This window comes from Verruconis gallopava, assembly GCF_000836295.1.
Source record: "Verruconis gallopava strain CBS 43764 unplaced genomic scaffold supercont1.8, whole genome shotgun sequence".
Classification (NCBI taxonomy): Eukaryota; Fungi; Ascomycota; class Dothideomycetes; order Venturiales; family Sympoventuriaceae; genus Verruconis; species Verruconis gallopava.
The window spans coordinates 527,231-542,599 of record NW_015622144.1 but is presented as its reverse complement, the minus strand read 5'-3'; the positions used below and the strand labels follow the sequence as shown (position 1 = coordinate 542,599).

The 15,369-nt window shown below is 52.0% G+C and overlaps 5 protein-coding genes across 7 annotated transcripts; 2 read left to right on the top strand and 3 right to left on the bottom strand.

Annotated features, from left to right (window-relative positions):
- Positions 1–29: 29 nt before the first annotated feature.
- On the top strand, positions 30–5,083 carry PV09_03185 (uncharacterized protein). The gene is made up of 4 exons (XM_016356350.1): positions 30–607; positions 657–3,850; positions 3,908–4,139; positions 4,201–5,083. The coding sequence occupies exons 1-4, from the start codon at positions 307–309 to the stop codon at positions 4,575–4,577; spliced, it is 4,104 nt and encodes a 1,367-aa protein (XP_016215873.1). The 5' UTR covers positions 30–306; the 3' UTR covers positions 4,578–5,083.
- Positions 4,403–5,812, bottom strand: PV09_03184. Of its 3 annotated transcripts, none has more exons than XM_016356349.1 (4): positions 5,620–5,812; positions 5,413–5,521; positions 5,079–5,314; positions 4,403–5,020 (listed from the first exon to the last, which is right to left on the bottom strand). In XM_016356349.1, exons 2-4 carry the CDS (start codon positions 5,472–5,474, stop codon positions 4,932–4,934), a joined length of 387 nt encoding a protein of 128 aa, XP_016215872.1. In that variant the 5' UTR covers positions 5,475–5,521; positions 5,620–5,812; the 3' UTR covers positions 4,403–4,931. The 3 variants fall into 3 exon arrangements, with proteins under 3 accessions (XP_016215872.1, XP_016215871.1, XP_016215870.1); XM_016356348.1 differs by having other exon boundaries at positions 5,689–5,812; XM_016356347.1 differs by having other exon boundaries at positions 5,413–5,812.
- Positions 5,813–6,023: 211 nt separating this feature from the next.
- Positions 6,024–8,913, bottom strand: PV09_03183 (uncharacterized protein). The gene is made up of 6 exons (XM_016356346.1): positions 8,284–8,913; positions 8,191–8,216; positions 7,732–8,127; positions 6,829–7,673; positions 6,474–6,761; positions 6,024–6,395 (listed from the first exon to the last, which is right to left on the bottom strand). The coding sequence occupies exons 1-6, from the start codon at positions 8,736–8,738 to the stop codon at positions 6,300–6,302; spliced, it is 2,106 nt and encodes a 701-aa protein (XP_016215869.1). The 5' UTR covers positions 8,739–8,913; the 3' UTR covers positions 6,024–6,299.
- Positions 8,914–9,305: 392 nt separating this feature from the next.
- PV09_03182 (uncharacterized protein) lies at positions 9,306–11,009 on the top strand. Its single transcript, XM_016356345.1, has 3 exons — positions 9,306–9,656; positions 9,755–9,916; positions 10,198–11,009. The coding sequence occupies exons 1-3, from the start codon at positions 9,605–9,607 to the stop codon at positions 10,902–10,904; spliced, it is 921 nt and encodes a 306-aa protein (XP_016215868.1). The 5' UTR covers positions 9,306–9,604; the 3' UTR covers positions 10,905–11,009.
- A 2,961-nt stretch (positions 11,010–13,970) lies between these two features.
- PV09_03181 (uncharacterized protein) lies at positions 13,971–14,749 on the bottom strand. The gene has a single exon (XM_016356344.1). It carries the CDS (start codon positions 14,328–14,330, stop codon positions 13,986–13,988), a length of 345 nt encoding a protein of 114 aa, XP_016215867.1. The 5' UTR covers positions 14,331–14,749; the 3' UTR covers positions 13,971–13,985.
- Between the last annotated feature and the right edge of the window lie 620 nt (positions 14,750–15,369).

The window sequence follows — 15,369 nt, the reverse complement described above, 5'->3', positions numbered from 1 at the left end:
CATTGCAAGGCCGTACGCGAAGCTCAGGATGAAGAGTAAATATGGTTGCTATCGTAGCCCTCCTCAACCATAGCTCTGTCTTCCATCTCCTGCAATTCCATCTCCTCTTTCTCATGCGCATCTGAAACTCATTGCGCTATTCATGTCTAGTCTGCGGCCATCATTTTCTTCGTGAATCCCCTTCCAGCCTCCTCCAGTACACGACCGTTCTCGAGCGCATCATAAAGCGCATCATTCACCTCTCACTTTAACACGCCGTGTGGCGCAACACAGACGTGGCCTCTGGCACAGGAGGCGGCCAAAGACATGTCGTATCCGCCGGTGACGCCGTTACGGCCGACTCCTGGACTGTTCCCAAACACTCCTGCGCCTGCGCGGACGCCCTCAAATGCTGGTCTCGCTAGACCGCCTGCCTTTCGAGCTCCCTCATTCTCAGCACCTGTGGCACAGCGTGTAGGCTCTGGTACGAATCTGGGGGGCAGTGTCGTGCAGCCTGCACCGCAGACACCAGCGCGAGATTTGACGCCCGTCGAGCGAGCGGCCGATATCATAGAGCGACAACTGAAGAGAGAAGATGGTTATCCTTCTCTGGAAGCGTTTATCACGCGTAAGTTTTGCTGCAGCGCATACGTGACCAATGTCTGATAGTCGAGCAGAGGGCGTGTCAGACTCGTACAGCATGCCCAGCAATGATGCGTGGGCGCCCTACCAGAAAGTCAAGCAGTATAACATCCCCGATCGCGTGTTCGAGGAGTACAACAATGCCGAAATGCAGACGATGATGGGTATATTCGCGGAGCTCCACCACGCTTGGGTGGTCATCGACAACGCACTGTACCTTTGGGACTACACACATCCGAATCCCGAACTGATTGGCTATGAAGAGTTGACGCAGATAATCAATGGGGTAGCTCTGGTCAAACCAAGAGCTGGTGTCTTTGTGAAAGAGATTACCCATCTGCTGGTTGTCACAACGCCATCAGATTTGCATTTGATCGGCGTGGCTGCTTCGCAAAATGCTGCAGGCATCACAAGCCTTTCACTTTATCAGACAGGAATGTCTGTCTCGATGAAGGGAGTGTCGGTTGGTTGCGTTGCGGGCTCCGATGCGCAAGGACGGATCTTTGTGGGCTCGAGCACATCAAATGACATTTACGAGATCACATATCAAAAGGAGGAGCAGTGGTTCTCCAGCAAATGCTCAAAAAAGCTCCAAACAGCCAGCCAGAGCTTTGATGTCTCTAAGCTGTTTTCATCTTTCTCTGGAAAAGCTACGGTGGATGGTGTCGTTCAGCTTACCGTTGATGATTCGAGAAGTCTGCTATATGCACTCTCTAGCAGCTCAACAATCCGTGTTTTTCACCTAAGACATGCACAGTCGTTGCCTTGCCTAATTACAAAGACGCTATCTGAGGTCACTACTGCTATAAGTCATATGAGACTACCGCTACGGTTCACGGAGGGCCAGATGCGTATTGTTTCCATCTCTCCGATCGCTGCAAACGAATCCGAGGGCTTGAACTTAGTTGCGACAACCAACAAAGGCATTCGTATCTTCTTCAGCGCAACATCAGGATACATGCCGATGGGCGTAGACCGAACGCCAAATAGCATGCAACCTCAACACGTCCGATTACCTCCATCTCCGGAAGGAGCAGAGCCACCACTGTCTGCGCCGTCCGCGTCGAGCTTACAAGTTGGCCCTTACCAAGGAAATGAGAACACACTAAGCGCGCCCATGCCGACTGAAAAGAGCGTGCGCTTTCCGCCGGGCTACTTCCTTGCTACAAGTCCAGATGGTGATCTTGACAAACTGTTTCTTTCCGCGCCTGAAATTGTTCCGACGAGCAGAGGCCTTGAGCCCGGGAGACTACAGCAGTATGCCGAAACTGGCCAGTGGATTGCCCTGCAAAGTAAGACACAACAGATTGGTCTCATTGGAAAGCCTTTTGCTGCCTCCTCGCGGCCTCTAGGCTTTGGCAATGAGCTTGCTGTGCAGTTCGATGTGGCTGCCACTGAGGTGGCTGTCCTGACAAATACCGGCGTCCACACTTTCCGGCGTAGAAGACTAGTAGATATATTTGCTGCGTCGCTACGCGCGGCCAATATATCCGAGGAACTGGTAAAGGAGGAAATTAAACACTTTATCAAGCAATACGGTCCCCGAGAGATATCAGCAACTGCCCTTGCTGTGGCTTGTGGTCAGGCAGTAGATGTGACAGCTGATTCCCGTGTGGCAAAGATCAACGATGACGACGTGTTTCGTAACGCACGGAAAGCCTTCATCGATTTTGGAGGACAGCCCAGATTAGAAGAGGCTGATGTGACTTCGAACGGTTCTGCGATTGACAGTGTCAAGCCGTCGTACCGCGCTGACGGCTTGACAATCTATGTTGCACGTCTCGTGCGATCGCTATGGAGAACGCCCATCATGAAAGAGACCGTCAATCCTCAGGGAGGTATGAAGATCAGTTCGACTATCCCAATTTCGAAACTCCAAGGTGTCCAACAAGATCTCAACCGTCTCCAGGAATTCCTAGAGATGAACAAGACTTACATCGAGGGTCTATCTGGGCCTGAAGCACTCAGTCGTGCAACCTCGAAGCAGGATGAGATTGCACTTCAGGGTGAACACAGAATTTGGAACTCTATGATGAAAACAATAGCAAACATAATTGAGGGACTTGCGTTCGTTATGGTTCTATTTGAAGACCCTGTCGAAGAAATCGTCATGCTGGTTGCCGAAGAGTCCCGCGCAAGGGTCAAAGCAATGACCTATCAACTTCTGTTTTGCTCTCCGGAAGGTCGAGACCTGGCCAAGGAGCTTGTCAAGGCTATCGTCAATCGAAGCATTGCGCGTGGATTGAACGTTGACACTGTTGCCGAGGCTTTGCGCCGGCGATGTGGGTCTTTTTGCAGTGCTGACGACGTCGTTATCTTCAAGGCCCAGGAACTCTTGAAAAAGGCATCGGAGGCAGGCTCGTCCTCCTCCTCGAGTCGATCGCTTCTCAATGACAGCTTGAAGTTGTTCCAGAAGGTAGCTGGAAGCCTGACAAACGAAAATTTGACGAAAGCCACAGAGGCGTACATCGCCAACGGCTTCTATGCTGGTGCAATCAGACTTCTCCTAACCGTAGCGGAACAAGTTGATCGGGCTAATGCAGCGTTATCTTGGATTCGAGATGGCCAGCCTGATGGAGACAGTCGCCAGGCAGCATATGAGAAGCGTAGAGACGCATATAGACTCATCTGCCAAGTTATCACGGCAGCGGACCAAGCTTTCTCCCAAGCAACCAGTGCTGATGAGTTCACACTGTCTACCATGACGACACGCAAACAGGAAGCGTATACCGAGATCAATCAATCGGACGACGAAGTATTCCAAACTTATCTCTACGAATGGTATCTCAGTCAGGGCTGGTCTGAACGACTACTGGAACTGGACTCTCCACATGTGATCAATTATCTCAAGCGCAAATCTACTGAGAGCATTCAGCATGCGGACCTGCTCTGGAGGTACTACGCCCGCTACCACTCGTATTTTGAGGCTGCCAAGGTCCAGCTTCAGCTTGCCAAGAGCGAATTTGACATCAAGTTGCCGGCGCGAATCGAGTACTTGAGTCGTGCGAAGGCCAATGCTAGCGCACGGACGAATGGGCTTCAAGAATTCGGCCGAAGCAAGCAGAGTAGGCAGGAAGTGGTGAGAGATATCAACGACTTGCTGGACGTTGGCAATATACAGGAGGATGTATTGAGGAGGCTTCTCAACGACAAGAGGTTGATGGGCGATGAGGAGAAGAGGATGGAAGTTGAGAGAGAGCTGGATGGACAGATCCTGAACCTTGATACCGTGAGTGTCTGGTCTTTTTTTCACTCTTCGCTGCCCTAACGACTGACCGACTTTTAGCTCTATTCCGACTACGTGGATCAGGCGAGCTATTACGATCTCGCTCTCATAATCTATGACCTGGCAGATTATCGAAATGCGGCCGACATCCGTCGCGTGTGGAACAGCCTTGTCAAACAAGTTCACGAGGATGCTCTAGAGTCTGGCCGTGCATCACCACGCGAAGCCGTCGCTGAATACGTTCGAGATCTTGGACAACGCCTCAAGTGCTCTGTCATCACATTCCCAATCCGTAAGTGCTTCTTTCCTTGAAACTTCGATGATTACAAGATTTCTAACTTTCGACCTCACAGCGACTATACTTCCAATCCTCCTCCAGTACTCACTTGAGAACCGCGACAGCTCCCACGACTGGACCACGGCTCTCCTTCTCGATTTAGGTATCCCACATGAAGCTATCGTGACAACGCTTGAAGATCTTTTCTACAACCAAGAACCTCCTTGGCGTGAAAAGAAGTACAAAACTGCCGTAGCGAAGCTTCTGGCGGCCGATCTGGCAGCGTGGTGCGAAGAAAGCAGGAGGGGTGGCGGCGTGCCATTCGGCAGCGAAGAGAATGGCGCTGTGGCATTGAACATGGTGAGAGGGATCCTTGAGGGAGGAGTACTTGTAGGCAGAGATAAAGAAATGATTGAGAGGGTGAAGGAGCTGGTAGAGAGAGTCGTGTTCTAATGGAGGAAGCGTGGAAGAGATATTAGCCAGGACGTGGGCACGCAAGCAGGCTCACATCGTAGATGCTTTTGCCAAGCTGTCCCTGAAAGACTGAAGTGACGCTTAAGATGAGACAATTCATCTCGTAAAGCAACATTGACACTGGGATGGATATAACAAGGCAACGGGTTTGAAGAAGAGTAGGCTTATGCATTTTGCATTTGAGCGATTGGTGTTTCGGGCGCGCGCATTTCATATGGATAAAGCATTGCGAGGCTGACCTAGGCCCCAAGCCACTGCAACAACCATGTACGGTGTGAAGCTGCTGGCTGGGCATTAATCGATTAGACGATGCACATTTGCGGGATACATGCTTCAATTCAGTTTCTTCGCCTCCCTGTCCCTCATAGACGCATGTATTATACTGCTCAGGCGCATGAACATGTCTATTCCCATGAAGATAGCTGTGCAAATAGTTAGCGTTGGAAAGTACAGCTCTATGCACTCGGAATGGCTGCTTACAGACGGCCAGATACGGCAGGTACAGTCCCATCAACGCATTCTTTTCGCTGCCGGAGAGACCTTGCCAGCTCAATGCCTCAGCGATGCACGTGGCCGTCGTAACGCCCGTCTGCACGGCATAGATGAGCAGATGCAGCGGGACGAGGGGAGCATCTGTGAGCAGGCCGTATACTGCCCATGCCGATATGGGAAGATGGTAGACTGCTTCCATGCGGACGTAGAGATGGAACCATGCCCTGTCAAATGCGTTGGCGACCGTTTGGATGCGGCAGGCAGGAGGGGGGAGTCGGCCAAGACTTTGAGGAGTTTGGCACCGTAGAGGGGACTGACTTACGGGGGATTGATGAAGAAGATGTCCTTGTAAGTTGCGATGTAGAACTGTCGCAGGTTCGTCATGAAGGCCGGAATTCGCGCCGGCGGCCACAGGATGTACGAGTCGACCACTGCGTTCAAATGGTGGTCAATGCAAGTGAACGTCAGGTACGCTTGACAAGAAGCTGGGCTGGGGACAGAATTGCAACGGGCGTGATCGTCTTTATACATATTGTTCTGTTTCTTCCTATTTTTCTTCTTGCGTATTGGTTTGCCCTTTTCGCGTCTTTTCACGTACATATCACGACGGGAATGTGTATGGCGAAGAAGATCAGGTAGATGAAATCCATCTTCCTGCCGAGGATAGAAGTCGCCATTGTACGGGATGTGGTTGATTCGAAATGAGAGAGGGTCGCAGCTTCCGGATCCACGAGAAGACAGAAGTTAAAGGAGGTGCCGGTCGCGTTGCTTCCGCATTCGTGGCTCGGTCGCTCGCACGTTCCTTATCGGGGAAAAGGGAGAGACAACTGCGTTGCGTCCTCAAGGACGTCGCTTTACAAACTTGTGCTGTTCTTAACAGGTTCACAGCAGTTATTCTCGTGTAGCATATCATGTGGCAGCGGGCATCACGAATCCAAAAAGGAATGCAGTGTGTTTTTGCTTAAAATCGTGATATCACTAGATATACAAGAACGCTCCTGCCTTCTGTGTGAAGAGAGGCAAACGAAATGGCAGCTGTGACCCAAAGCTCAAGTGATAAAGCAACCTAGTTTTTGACTCCCTTCATACCGAAAATGGCAGCAAATATGAGACGAACAATGAACTCCTATCACGCCGCTGGAGTCTCCACATACGAAACATGTGAATCAATGTTTGACCTTTCCTGCCGTTCGCTCTTCGTCTTCTCCTCTATTCACCGGCTTTCTTATACGCTGCATCGACTTCTTTCCTGTACTTGTTCAAAATCTCCTTTCTGTTAAGCTTCTGAGCCGACGTTGTCAAGCCCTGCAGCACGATTCATGTTAGGAACCTTCTGTCCGCGCACAAAATCGAAGACGACTGGAAACGGCGGAAGAAACTTACATTCTGCGGCGTCCACTCCTCCTCCGCGAGCACGACGCCACTGATGATCTCGATACCACTCAGACCTGACTTCTTGCCTGCGTCCTGAACCTGTTTCAGCACAGCACTGTTCAACTTGTCGTTGTGAATAAGTTCTTCGATGTGATCGCCCTTGATACCAAGTTGCGATGCGAGGTCGAGTAGCGGCTTCTCAACAGGCACGATGATTGCAACCGGCTTGGCCTTGTTAGGATCTGCGTACACGCAGATGTTGTTGACCAGAGGCGAAGCCCTGTACCGGGACTCAAGCTAAGGCAGTTCTTATCAGCACACACGTGATAGCGGTGAAGTCTAACGGAGCCGCAAGATGTCTTACCTTCTCGATGGCAATGTACTCGCCGTTGAGCGTCTTTACCAGATTCTTCTTGCGATCTATGATCTGGATCTCGCCTCGCTCGTTGAACTCGCCAATGTCACCTGTCTTGAACCATCCATCGTCCGTAAAGCTCTCCTTCGTTTCTTTTTCCAGATCGAGGTATCCGCTCGCCACGCTGTTGCCTCTAATCCAGATCTCACCTTGGGGAGGCGTGTTCTTCGCCAGGTATCCCAGATCCGGCACGTCAACGAGCTTCATCTCGATGGAACCGGGCATCTCGCCCAGCGCATCTGTTGACCAGTTCAGCGGATCCATGATGGCGCCGCATGCAGCTGTCTCAGTGAGGCCGTAGCCGCTGATCATGGGTGTGATAGCGAACGAGATGAAGTGCTGCGTTTCTTTCGCGATGGGCCCGCCACCATTGAAACAGATACGCAGCCGACCACCGGTCGCCTCCTTGAGTTTGTTGAACACAATGGCATCTAGGATGCCGATGCCAGGGAGACCTGTTGCAACCAGGAATTCCTTGGCCTTGAGTGCACCCCAGAAGATATTCCTTGTGAGTGCGCTCCCGGAATTGACCTTTGCCATAATGCCCTTCTTGACAGACTCCCATACTGCGGGCACACCAACCAATATGGTTGGCTTGAATTCGCGGATGTCGCCCTTGCAGTTTCGGACTGACGAGTCAGACAATGTGCGAGGATTCCCGTAGCCCATGGTGCCTCCCCAGAAAAGTACGGCGTTCTCGAAGACAAATTCGAGAATGTGCGCAAGGGGAAGGTAGGTAAGCAGGCCGTCACCGGGACCGAGATACGGCCCGACGATTGTGCCGATGCCACCGACTGCAAGATGCCACATTAGCCTCCTATCGGAATGAAAATTTCAGGCAGATGCACGTACTGGCTGCGACAACGTTCTTGTGCTTCAGCATCACGCCTTTGGGCGCTCCGGTCGAACCGGATGTGTACATGACACAGCACAGATCATCCGGATCCGGGAAGACCGGGTCGATCTTGTTTTCTTCGCCGAGCTTTCGCAGTTCCTCGAAGCTCAAGATCTTTAGCTTGGGATGTGCGTCCTGGAGCTTCTTAATGTCGGCTTCCTTGACCTCGCTGTCTGAGTTGTAGATGACGAAGTCGAAGCTATCAACCTCTTTGAATGGGTTGATTACTTTTGTGAGCAGATGGGGGTCGAGATATATAGCCCTAGCAGACGTCTGCTTCATCGAGTGGGTAAGACCATCCTCGCCTAGGGTGTCGTACGCAGTTACGATGGCCATTGACTGCGACATGGCACCTGCATGACAGAGTCAGTAAGCTGCAAACATCGTTTCCTCCCATCGTCTCGTTCGCGACGTACCGTGCGCCATTCCTAGCCAGTATGGGCTATTCGCTCTTCTTGTTAGCAATGCACCGCTTGGCAAAACTCGAGCGGGTGTTGGAGGAAACTCACTGCGTCGCCGCAAACATGTGCAGCTTGTCGCCCGGGTTCATACCCAGCTTCCTTAGCCCGCAGCCCAGCTCCAGGCATGACTTCTCGAACTCGGCAAAGGTCTGGTACTTGTACTCGCCGAGCTCGAAATACGTCCACTTCTTTTCTACCTCGGTCTCAACGCCGTCGACCATCTTCTTGATCTTTTTGACCTCGTTGTGCGTCTTGATCAGCTTGCGCGAGCCTAGCGCCTTTGCATTTCCAAATTTGGCCGACGAGTACTTGAGAATGTCCGGAATTGTCTTGATGGCAGACGGGTCGGGAGAGGTGACCAGAGCATCGGCCGTCCGTATGTTGCGACGCGGTTTTGTCTCGCCCTCGACATCAGGGAAGCCAGGCGCTTCCACGGTTCGCGGACCTGGGACGTAAATTTTGGGCAGCGGCACGGCCGTCTTGAGATCCTTTGGCACCGTCATTGCGAGCCGAACTTGTGCAAGCGTGCTGACGACTTTTGTTGGGAGTTGAGGAGGGTTGGATGCTAGAGGCAGCGAGAGAGGCAGCGGAGCGAGGCAATTAGGACGAGTCGTGCCCAGGCAGATGGCTTGCGTAGTAAGCCAGCGGAGAGGGCGGAGCTTTTCTTTTGGGGGGGGGGGGGGGGGGTTTGTTGAGATGATGCTCGCGCTGGAGTGCGATGATGTATTGTATGGGGAAAGCTGGCAGGTTAGCGTTCGTATCGAGCCAGCTTCGTTTTAGCGTCCAAGCTCCCGAGCAATGGGCGGGCGGCCGGCAGACGCAGCGTGTGGCTGGGGGCTGGACAGTGGACGCGGCCCTGGCCACAGGCTCGGCGCAGAGGGGCGGCGACGCTTCGAGGGGCTGCCCGGGGCTGCCAGGCAACCCGTCGATGCCGACCACTGCGCCCGGCCTGGGCAGCGAGCTGGGCAGCCAGCACGGAGCGTGTGCTGTGGTGGTTGTGTGCGTGTGTGTGTGGCACGCGCCCAGCGGACGGAGACGTGCGCCTTGAGCAATCGCAGACGGGACGGGCGGAGCAACCGGACGCTTCCTGCCACGTCGCGTATCCCTTTGCTTGTGCGCTCTCCATGGCCCGCGGCGCCGTGAAGAGCAGCAAGATTCACGTTCTGCGTGCTCACTGCCCTTGCGTGCCGAGCCGAGTGGAGGTAGAGGCAAACGCTGTCCCGATCCGGCTCAATGCCAGAAATTGCGTTGCCTTTCATCCATGCTACGATCCCTCTTTGTCTGAGACGGACTCGACTTTGGCGCCCCCGAGACCTCGACCAAGCCAAGCGGCAAAGCACCCACGACGCATCTACGCCGCTGGCGCCCCATGGATGCGCTGCTCGACGCTCTCGGCGACGAGCTGGAAGATGCCGAGGAAGGTAATTCACCACCACCCGGCACCTGACATGATTTGCCATGACGCGTGCTGCCTTCTGGATCCTGTGTGCTAAGGCGAACCTGTGTGTCGCGTGAACAGAGGCCTTCTTGCTGTTCTCCCAACAGATCCCCTCGCATAACCTAGGCTTCGTCGACCCGAGAGCAGACACTTTGAATCTCGTCCTGGCCGGCAAGGACGTGACCATCCGCCAGTCTCCTGGCCTGCTCGAGTCCAACCGTCCCGCGGGTACCACTGGCGCAGGTGCGTGGTCAATCTATCCTAACATGCTCAATTCCTTCCCGTCAAACAGTTCTACAACCCGTCCCGTTCTGCCTTCAATTCCCCACCCCTTTTTTTTTTTAACTTTTTTTTTTCGTTCCTTCACGCTCCTGCCCGCTCTGGCTAGACAGCCTGGCATCTCGCCCCCGACAGAACGAACGAACAAATTAAACAAAATCAGAGGGCGGGCCGTACCTGCGCTCGACGTGCTGCAATCGGCATCCTGCTGCGACAAGGATGGAATGCTAAGGGTTCTTCGGCAGTGCTCTGGTCCATCACGCCGCTGTTCGCCAATTGGGTCGCGGCGCCAGAAGCGCTTTTGACGCGCTGCGGGGTGCTGCGAAGCGGAGCCTGTGCGCTTGAGCTCGGCTGTGGAGTCAGCGGACTGCTCAGCTTAGCGCTGGCGGGCCGAATTGGCAGGTACGTCAACACCGACCAGGACTACGTGCTTCGACTGGCGAAGGAGAACGTCGAGGCGAACATCGCCGCCTTTGTTGCTGCACCACCAGCTCATCCTAGAGGCAAGAAAGGTAAGGGCAGTGGCAGTGCTGGCGCGTTGGGATCCAGACAGCACAAGGCTGTTGTGCGCGCGACCGAGGACGATGCGGTTGCCAACGTCGTCATGCGGCCTCTGGATTGGGAGAAGTCGGACGTCTCGACGCTGTACAAAGACGTCGGTGTCTCGCACATCGACGTCCTCTTCTGCTGCGACTGCGTCTACAACGAGGCCTTGATCGAGCCTCTTGCCACGACCATGCGCGACATATGCAGCCTTGCCGACGACGATGCCAATCGAGCGACGGTGGTGGTCGTGGCACAGCAACTGCGATCCCCCGACGTCCTGGAGGCTTGGTTGAAGGCGTTCTGCAGTTACTTCCGTGTGTGGAGAGTGCCTGACCACGAACTGGGCGACGCGTTGGGGGAAGGGAGCGGGTACGTGGTTCACATTGGGATACTCCGAACGAAATGAGCGTCGAAGGAAGCTGGCGAAGAGAGAACCCTTCTTTTTTTTAAAAAAAAAAATTAAATAAATAGATAAAAAGATTAGAAGAACGAGATTGATGAACAAAAGGACGAAAAGTCTTTCCACGCATGCGTCGAGATCATGTTCTGTGAAGCAATGTCATAGCGTACTTTGTGTAATCCAGTAAGCTGCTATATCTTTGCTCGTCTTCGAAAATCGTGATAAAAATGTTTGCTTCTCTCAAAAAATCATGGTCATAAAAGCCACGAGAGAAATGTGAACAGGCCATGATCCCCTTTTTAAATAAAAGACGAGAAAAAAAAAAGGAACCATACCAACCTTTCCACTCTAGTCCGACGCCAGTATCTTCGGAAGCAATACGAAAAAAAAATCAAAGGGGCTATGAAACGACTTTGTCTGTAACTCGAAACGCCGGGCAAGCGACGTCGACGAACCGGTTTCCCACGTCGAGATCGTTCGCGGGCGTCGCCCCCCTCCCTCTTCCAGCAGCCACGCACCGGCTTGACCGCTGACGACCCAACGCTTCGAATGTGAGGTTCTGTAGGCAGGTGCGTCGCAGGAAAGAGGAAGAGAGCGGGAGGAAGGTAGGCGAGGTGACGAGGAAGAGTCCCTAAGAGGATTAAGGTGGAGGAAAGGATGGGCATCCTGCCACCCGGAGTCGACCTGCTGTGCTCGTAGAACACGCCCCCCCCCCCCCCCCCCCCCCCCCCCCCCCCTGGCAGAGGGAGGTGAAGTGCGTGGTAGGCTCTTAGCACGCCATCTGCTCTTGCCTGTCTTCGCTCGTGTCGACGGCCGGACTGGCCTGGCTGCCGCCATCGACGCGATCTGTCGTGCTGGCATGCGCGTGAATGTTTCGCACATGTCGATTCATGTTGTCCCACCTCGTGAACTTCATTTGGCAGAGGTCGCAGTCAAAGTCACGCTTCTTCGTGTGGCGCGTCGAGTGGCGAGCGAGATCCTTTTTGCTTTCGAAACGGGACGGGCAGCGAGGGCACACATGCTTTCTGAGCACTTGCCCTTTCTCGTGTGCTCGCTTCCTGTGCAGTCTTTCGGTTTTTTGCGACTCTGGCATAAGCAGTGGTTCATACGCTTCGCTAGGGCTTGATGTCCGACCTACCTTAGACCGTTTTTGGATCTAAATGATTTTCCGCACAGAGAATAATCACAGTCGTACTTCGCTGCCTGGTGATTACCGGCATGAGCTGCATCTACTGCTAGTGGTTCCTGTTGAATGCACATTTGGCCTGCATGCTCTCCGGCTCGAAGTTGACTGGAGCTGTTCACGTAAGAAGATCCAGGTCCAATATTTGGGAAGTAATCCCCAAGACTTGAAGACGTGGGTGGACACTGATAAGCGTTGTAGACAGCGGCTACTCCATAAGTAACATGTTCATGAAGCACGCAAGGTTGAAATTGACGTGCTGGCACCATGGTGCCGGGCTGGGGACGGTTCGGCAAGGCGGCGAAAGACGTGTCCTGGTAAGGTGATTCGAAAGACTGCCGTGGCCGCAACGATGCAAAGTCTCCTGGTCTCATCTTTCCTCGCGAGACAAGATAGTCGTCGTTATGACTGTGGCTATTGTATTCGAATTCCACTTCGGGTCTAAGTGTTCTGGTGTTCTGGAACAGAAGAAGCCAAGATGCTGCTTGTAGTCAGATAATCCGTCATTTGAGACGTCAGTTGTGATAACAGAAGATGGCATCACAGACCTGAAAAAGTGTCTTGTTGCTGCTGCTTAAATTCGATGGCTAAAGTGGATGCAAAGCCAGCAGTTGGAGTATCGTGTGTTCGTTCAAGCGAAGGGGGCCAATCAATCAGAAGTATATTCTATCTTTTAGAAGTATAATGAGTCTGCTATTAGACTCAAACTTACAGATTAATGTGATGCTTCTGTGTTGTATAACTTGTAACGCTTTCCTAATAGGCCTAGGGTGCGGCCTCAAGACATATACCCGAAAAAACGGGCCTTCCCTGCTTGAATGGGTCAGGACCGAGCAAGATTAGTGTGTGTTCTCTTTTGAGACCACTCGCCCCAGTGAGGCAATCTGTAAAGAAAACTAAGCCTTGGAGTAGTGTTAGTGCTATACCGTGTCGTTAAGCAAAAACATGTTAACTCTGTTGAAACTGCTTGACTGGCGAGCAAGATTGGCCGCTAGGCTGGAAGCTGCCACGACCTTTAAATACCAAACAACGACATGGTGGATTACTGTAGGCAGTTGTGGCTTAGCTCGACGACTGAAGCCTCATACTATGTGCGTTCAACTTTACAACATGAGCTAGACATGCAATCTGGTCATGAGAGTTGCACAAAGGCCTTAGGCCCTCACTCTACAGGTCCAAGCAGCGGTCAGCTCTGGAGCCTCTTGTGCGTAGTGAACATATTGTCGAGTGGTAAGGCAGCCTCGAAATCAAGTAAAAAATCAAGTCTGCTAACGAGTGATTCAGAGTACATCGACAGCAAGATGGAACAAAATCCGTCGAGTCTGAAGTAAAAAAATAAATGAGAAAAACCACGACCGTTTAAGCTTGCTAACTATTTTTGAGCCGCAATAGACAACCACGACACTAAATATCTGCGTGGAGCGACGCCAGGTAAGCGCCACCTCTCTCAGCTTTCTCGAGCGCTAGCGAAAGACTACGGTAATCCTTGGTGCCCGGCAATTGCAGCATATGCGTGGCGTTGATAAGAAGGCCTCCCCATTATAGACGGGTTAGTGATCCCAGAATACGCATGTTGCATAAATCAATCTGTCAGGTTGTCAACATGGGTGAGCTTTTGCCGAGGATCCGCTCCTGTCTAACGCGACGGTTTCTTCATCCATCATTGGCCTCAGTGCGTTCGAGCCAATCATGCTCTTTTTTTTCCTTTATAAAGTGTGCCACACCAAAAAAATAAGTAAAACATGGGGGAGTTCTTTGCGCGGGTCGGATCGCAGCCCACGTTGTTGAGGATTCCGCTTTTGGCATAATATCTCGCTAATATTCCATGCCGGCTTTCGCAAGCCAACGTGAGCTCGGCTCACAATAGACCACTGGCCAATCGCCGCGACCCCTAACCACCCATTTCAAGCGATTAAAGTAAATGGCTGAACTATTCCTGGAAAAACACCTGCTAGCTTGGATCCGAACTGCTGTTTCCATGCATCCATGTCTCCTTTAGCAGTAAAGGCCGGAATGGTGTACTTGACTTGTAGTGCATGGCGCATTTTAGTGGCGGTCCCGCATCTGATCCGCGATGGTGATGGTGTGAAGACCGAAAGAATAGAAAAATGTAAAGCAGACCTGGCAAGGCCAAACTCATGGGCGCATGCATTACGAAAGAATTGCTTTCGTGAAGCCTCTGTTATGTGACGGTCCCCGCGTCTATGCCTGCTCTGCACGCTGTCACCACAAATCGAGTGGACGGTCATATTTCAAACTAGCTTTTGATCAGGCGTGGTGCCACAGATTTCCTCTCATATTGTAAGGTGATGCTTATCCCTGTTCGTCTGGTTCTGCACGCGTTTGGAAGAAAGTCGATATCGAAGAGAAGAGCGCTGCTCAGTCAAAGGCCAAAGGATCGCGACTCCTTGCGTTCAAGTATCTGTATGCTGTGCCCTGCTGTTCTTAACAAGTCGACTGCTATTGTTTACAGGTCAATCATAACGCTCATTATTGTAATTGCGCCTATATCAGGTCACATCAATCCGCGGCTAGGAAGCCCAAAAAGCTGCGTAACGTAGGCCGTGTCTCTATGTCCAGGTCGTCGAATTTCGTTTGGGCATCGCGTCATTGACGTGAATTTCGTGGGCTCTCCTCTCTCGAAGAAACGCGTTGTCATCTGTTGTTCATCTCGATTGTAACGAGGAGGTGTTGACTCCGCCTGTCTTTGGCTAGGATTGCTCGGCTTAAATTTGGAACCTACAAAATAGGAGCTAGGAAATTGCTTCGTTTCAGTCAGCCTTTAAATGAAAAATAAGAATAACATTCAACGTCGATGCATTAATGATAGAGAATATTTTTTAGCACTTTGCTCTTCATGACATTTCTGATGAGTTCAAAGGTCGGTTAAGCTTGTCTTTCACGTGGCTTCTCTTTCAACCATTCGACAGCAGTGTTCTGTGTAATACCTTCAACGCAAGTAATGCTCAAGTGCATTCACTTAAGAGAGCTTCCACTGCTTGCTTCCTTGCGTTAAATCTGGAGGACCAATTTCGTCATCGATGTTCTCCGAGTCGCAGAGATAGCCCTTTCATATCAAAGTAAAAATTTCATCCCTCCGTTCTCGAGTCCTTAATAACGATTCCAATATGAGCTATAAATCGGAACTCTATCGTTAAATATGAGATAATGTAAGATGAGGGACCATGGTCGCTTACGTTTTACTATTCACGCGAAGTCTTACCCTTTGTCCAACTTAAACTCGGCTCGCACGATTCTTTCTGTAAGGTCGGCACCACGCGAATATTT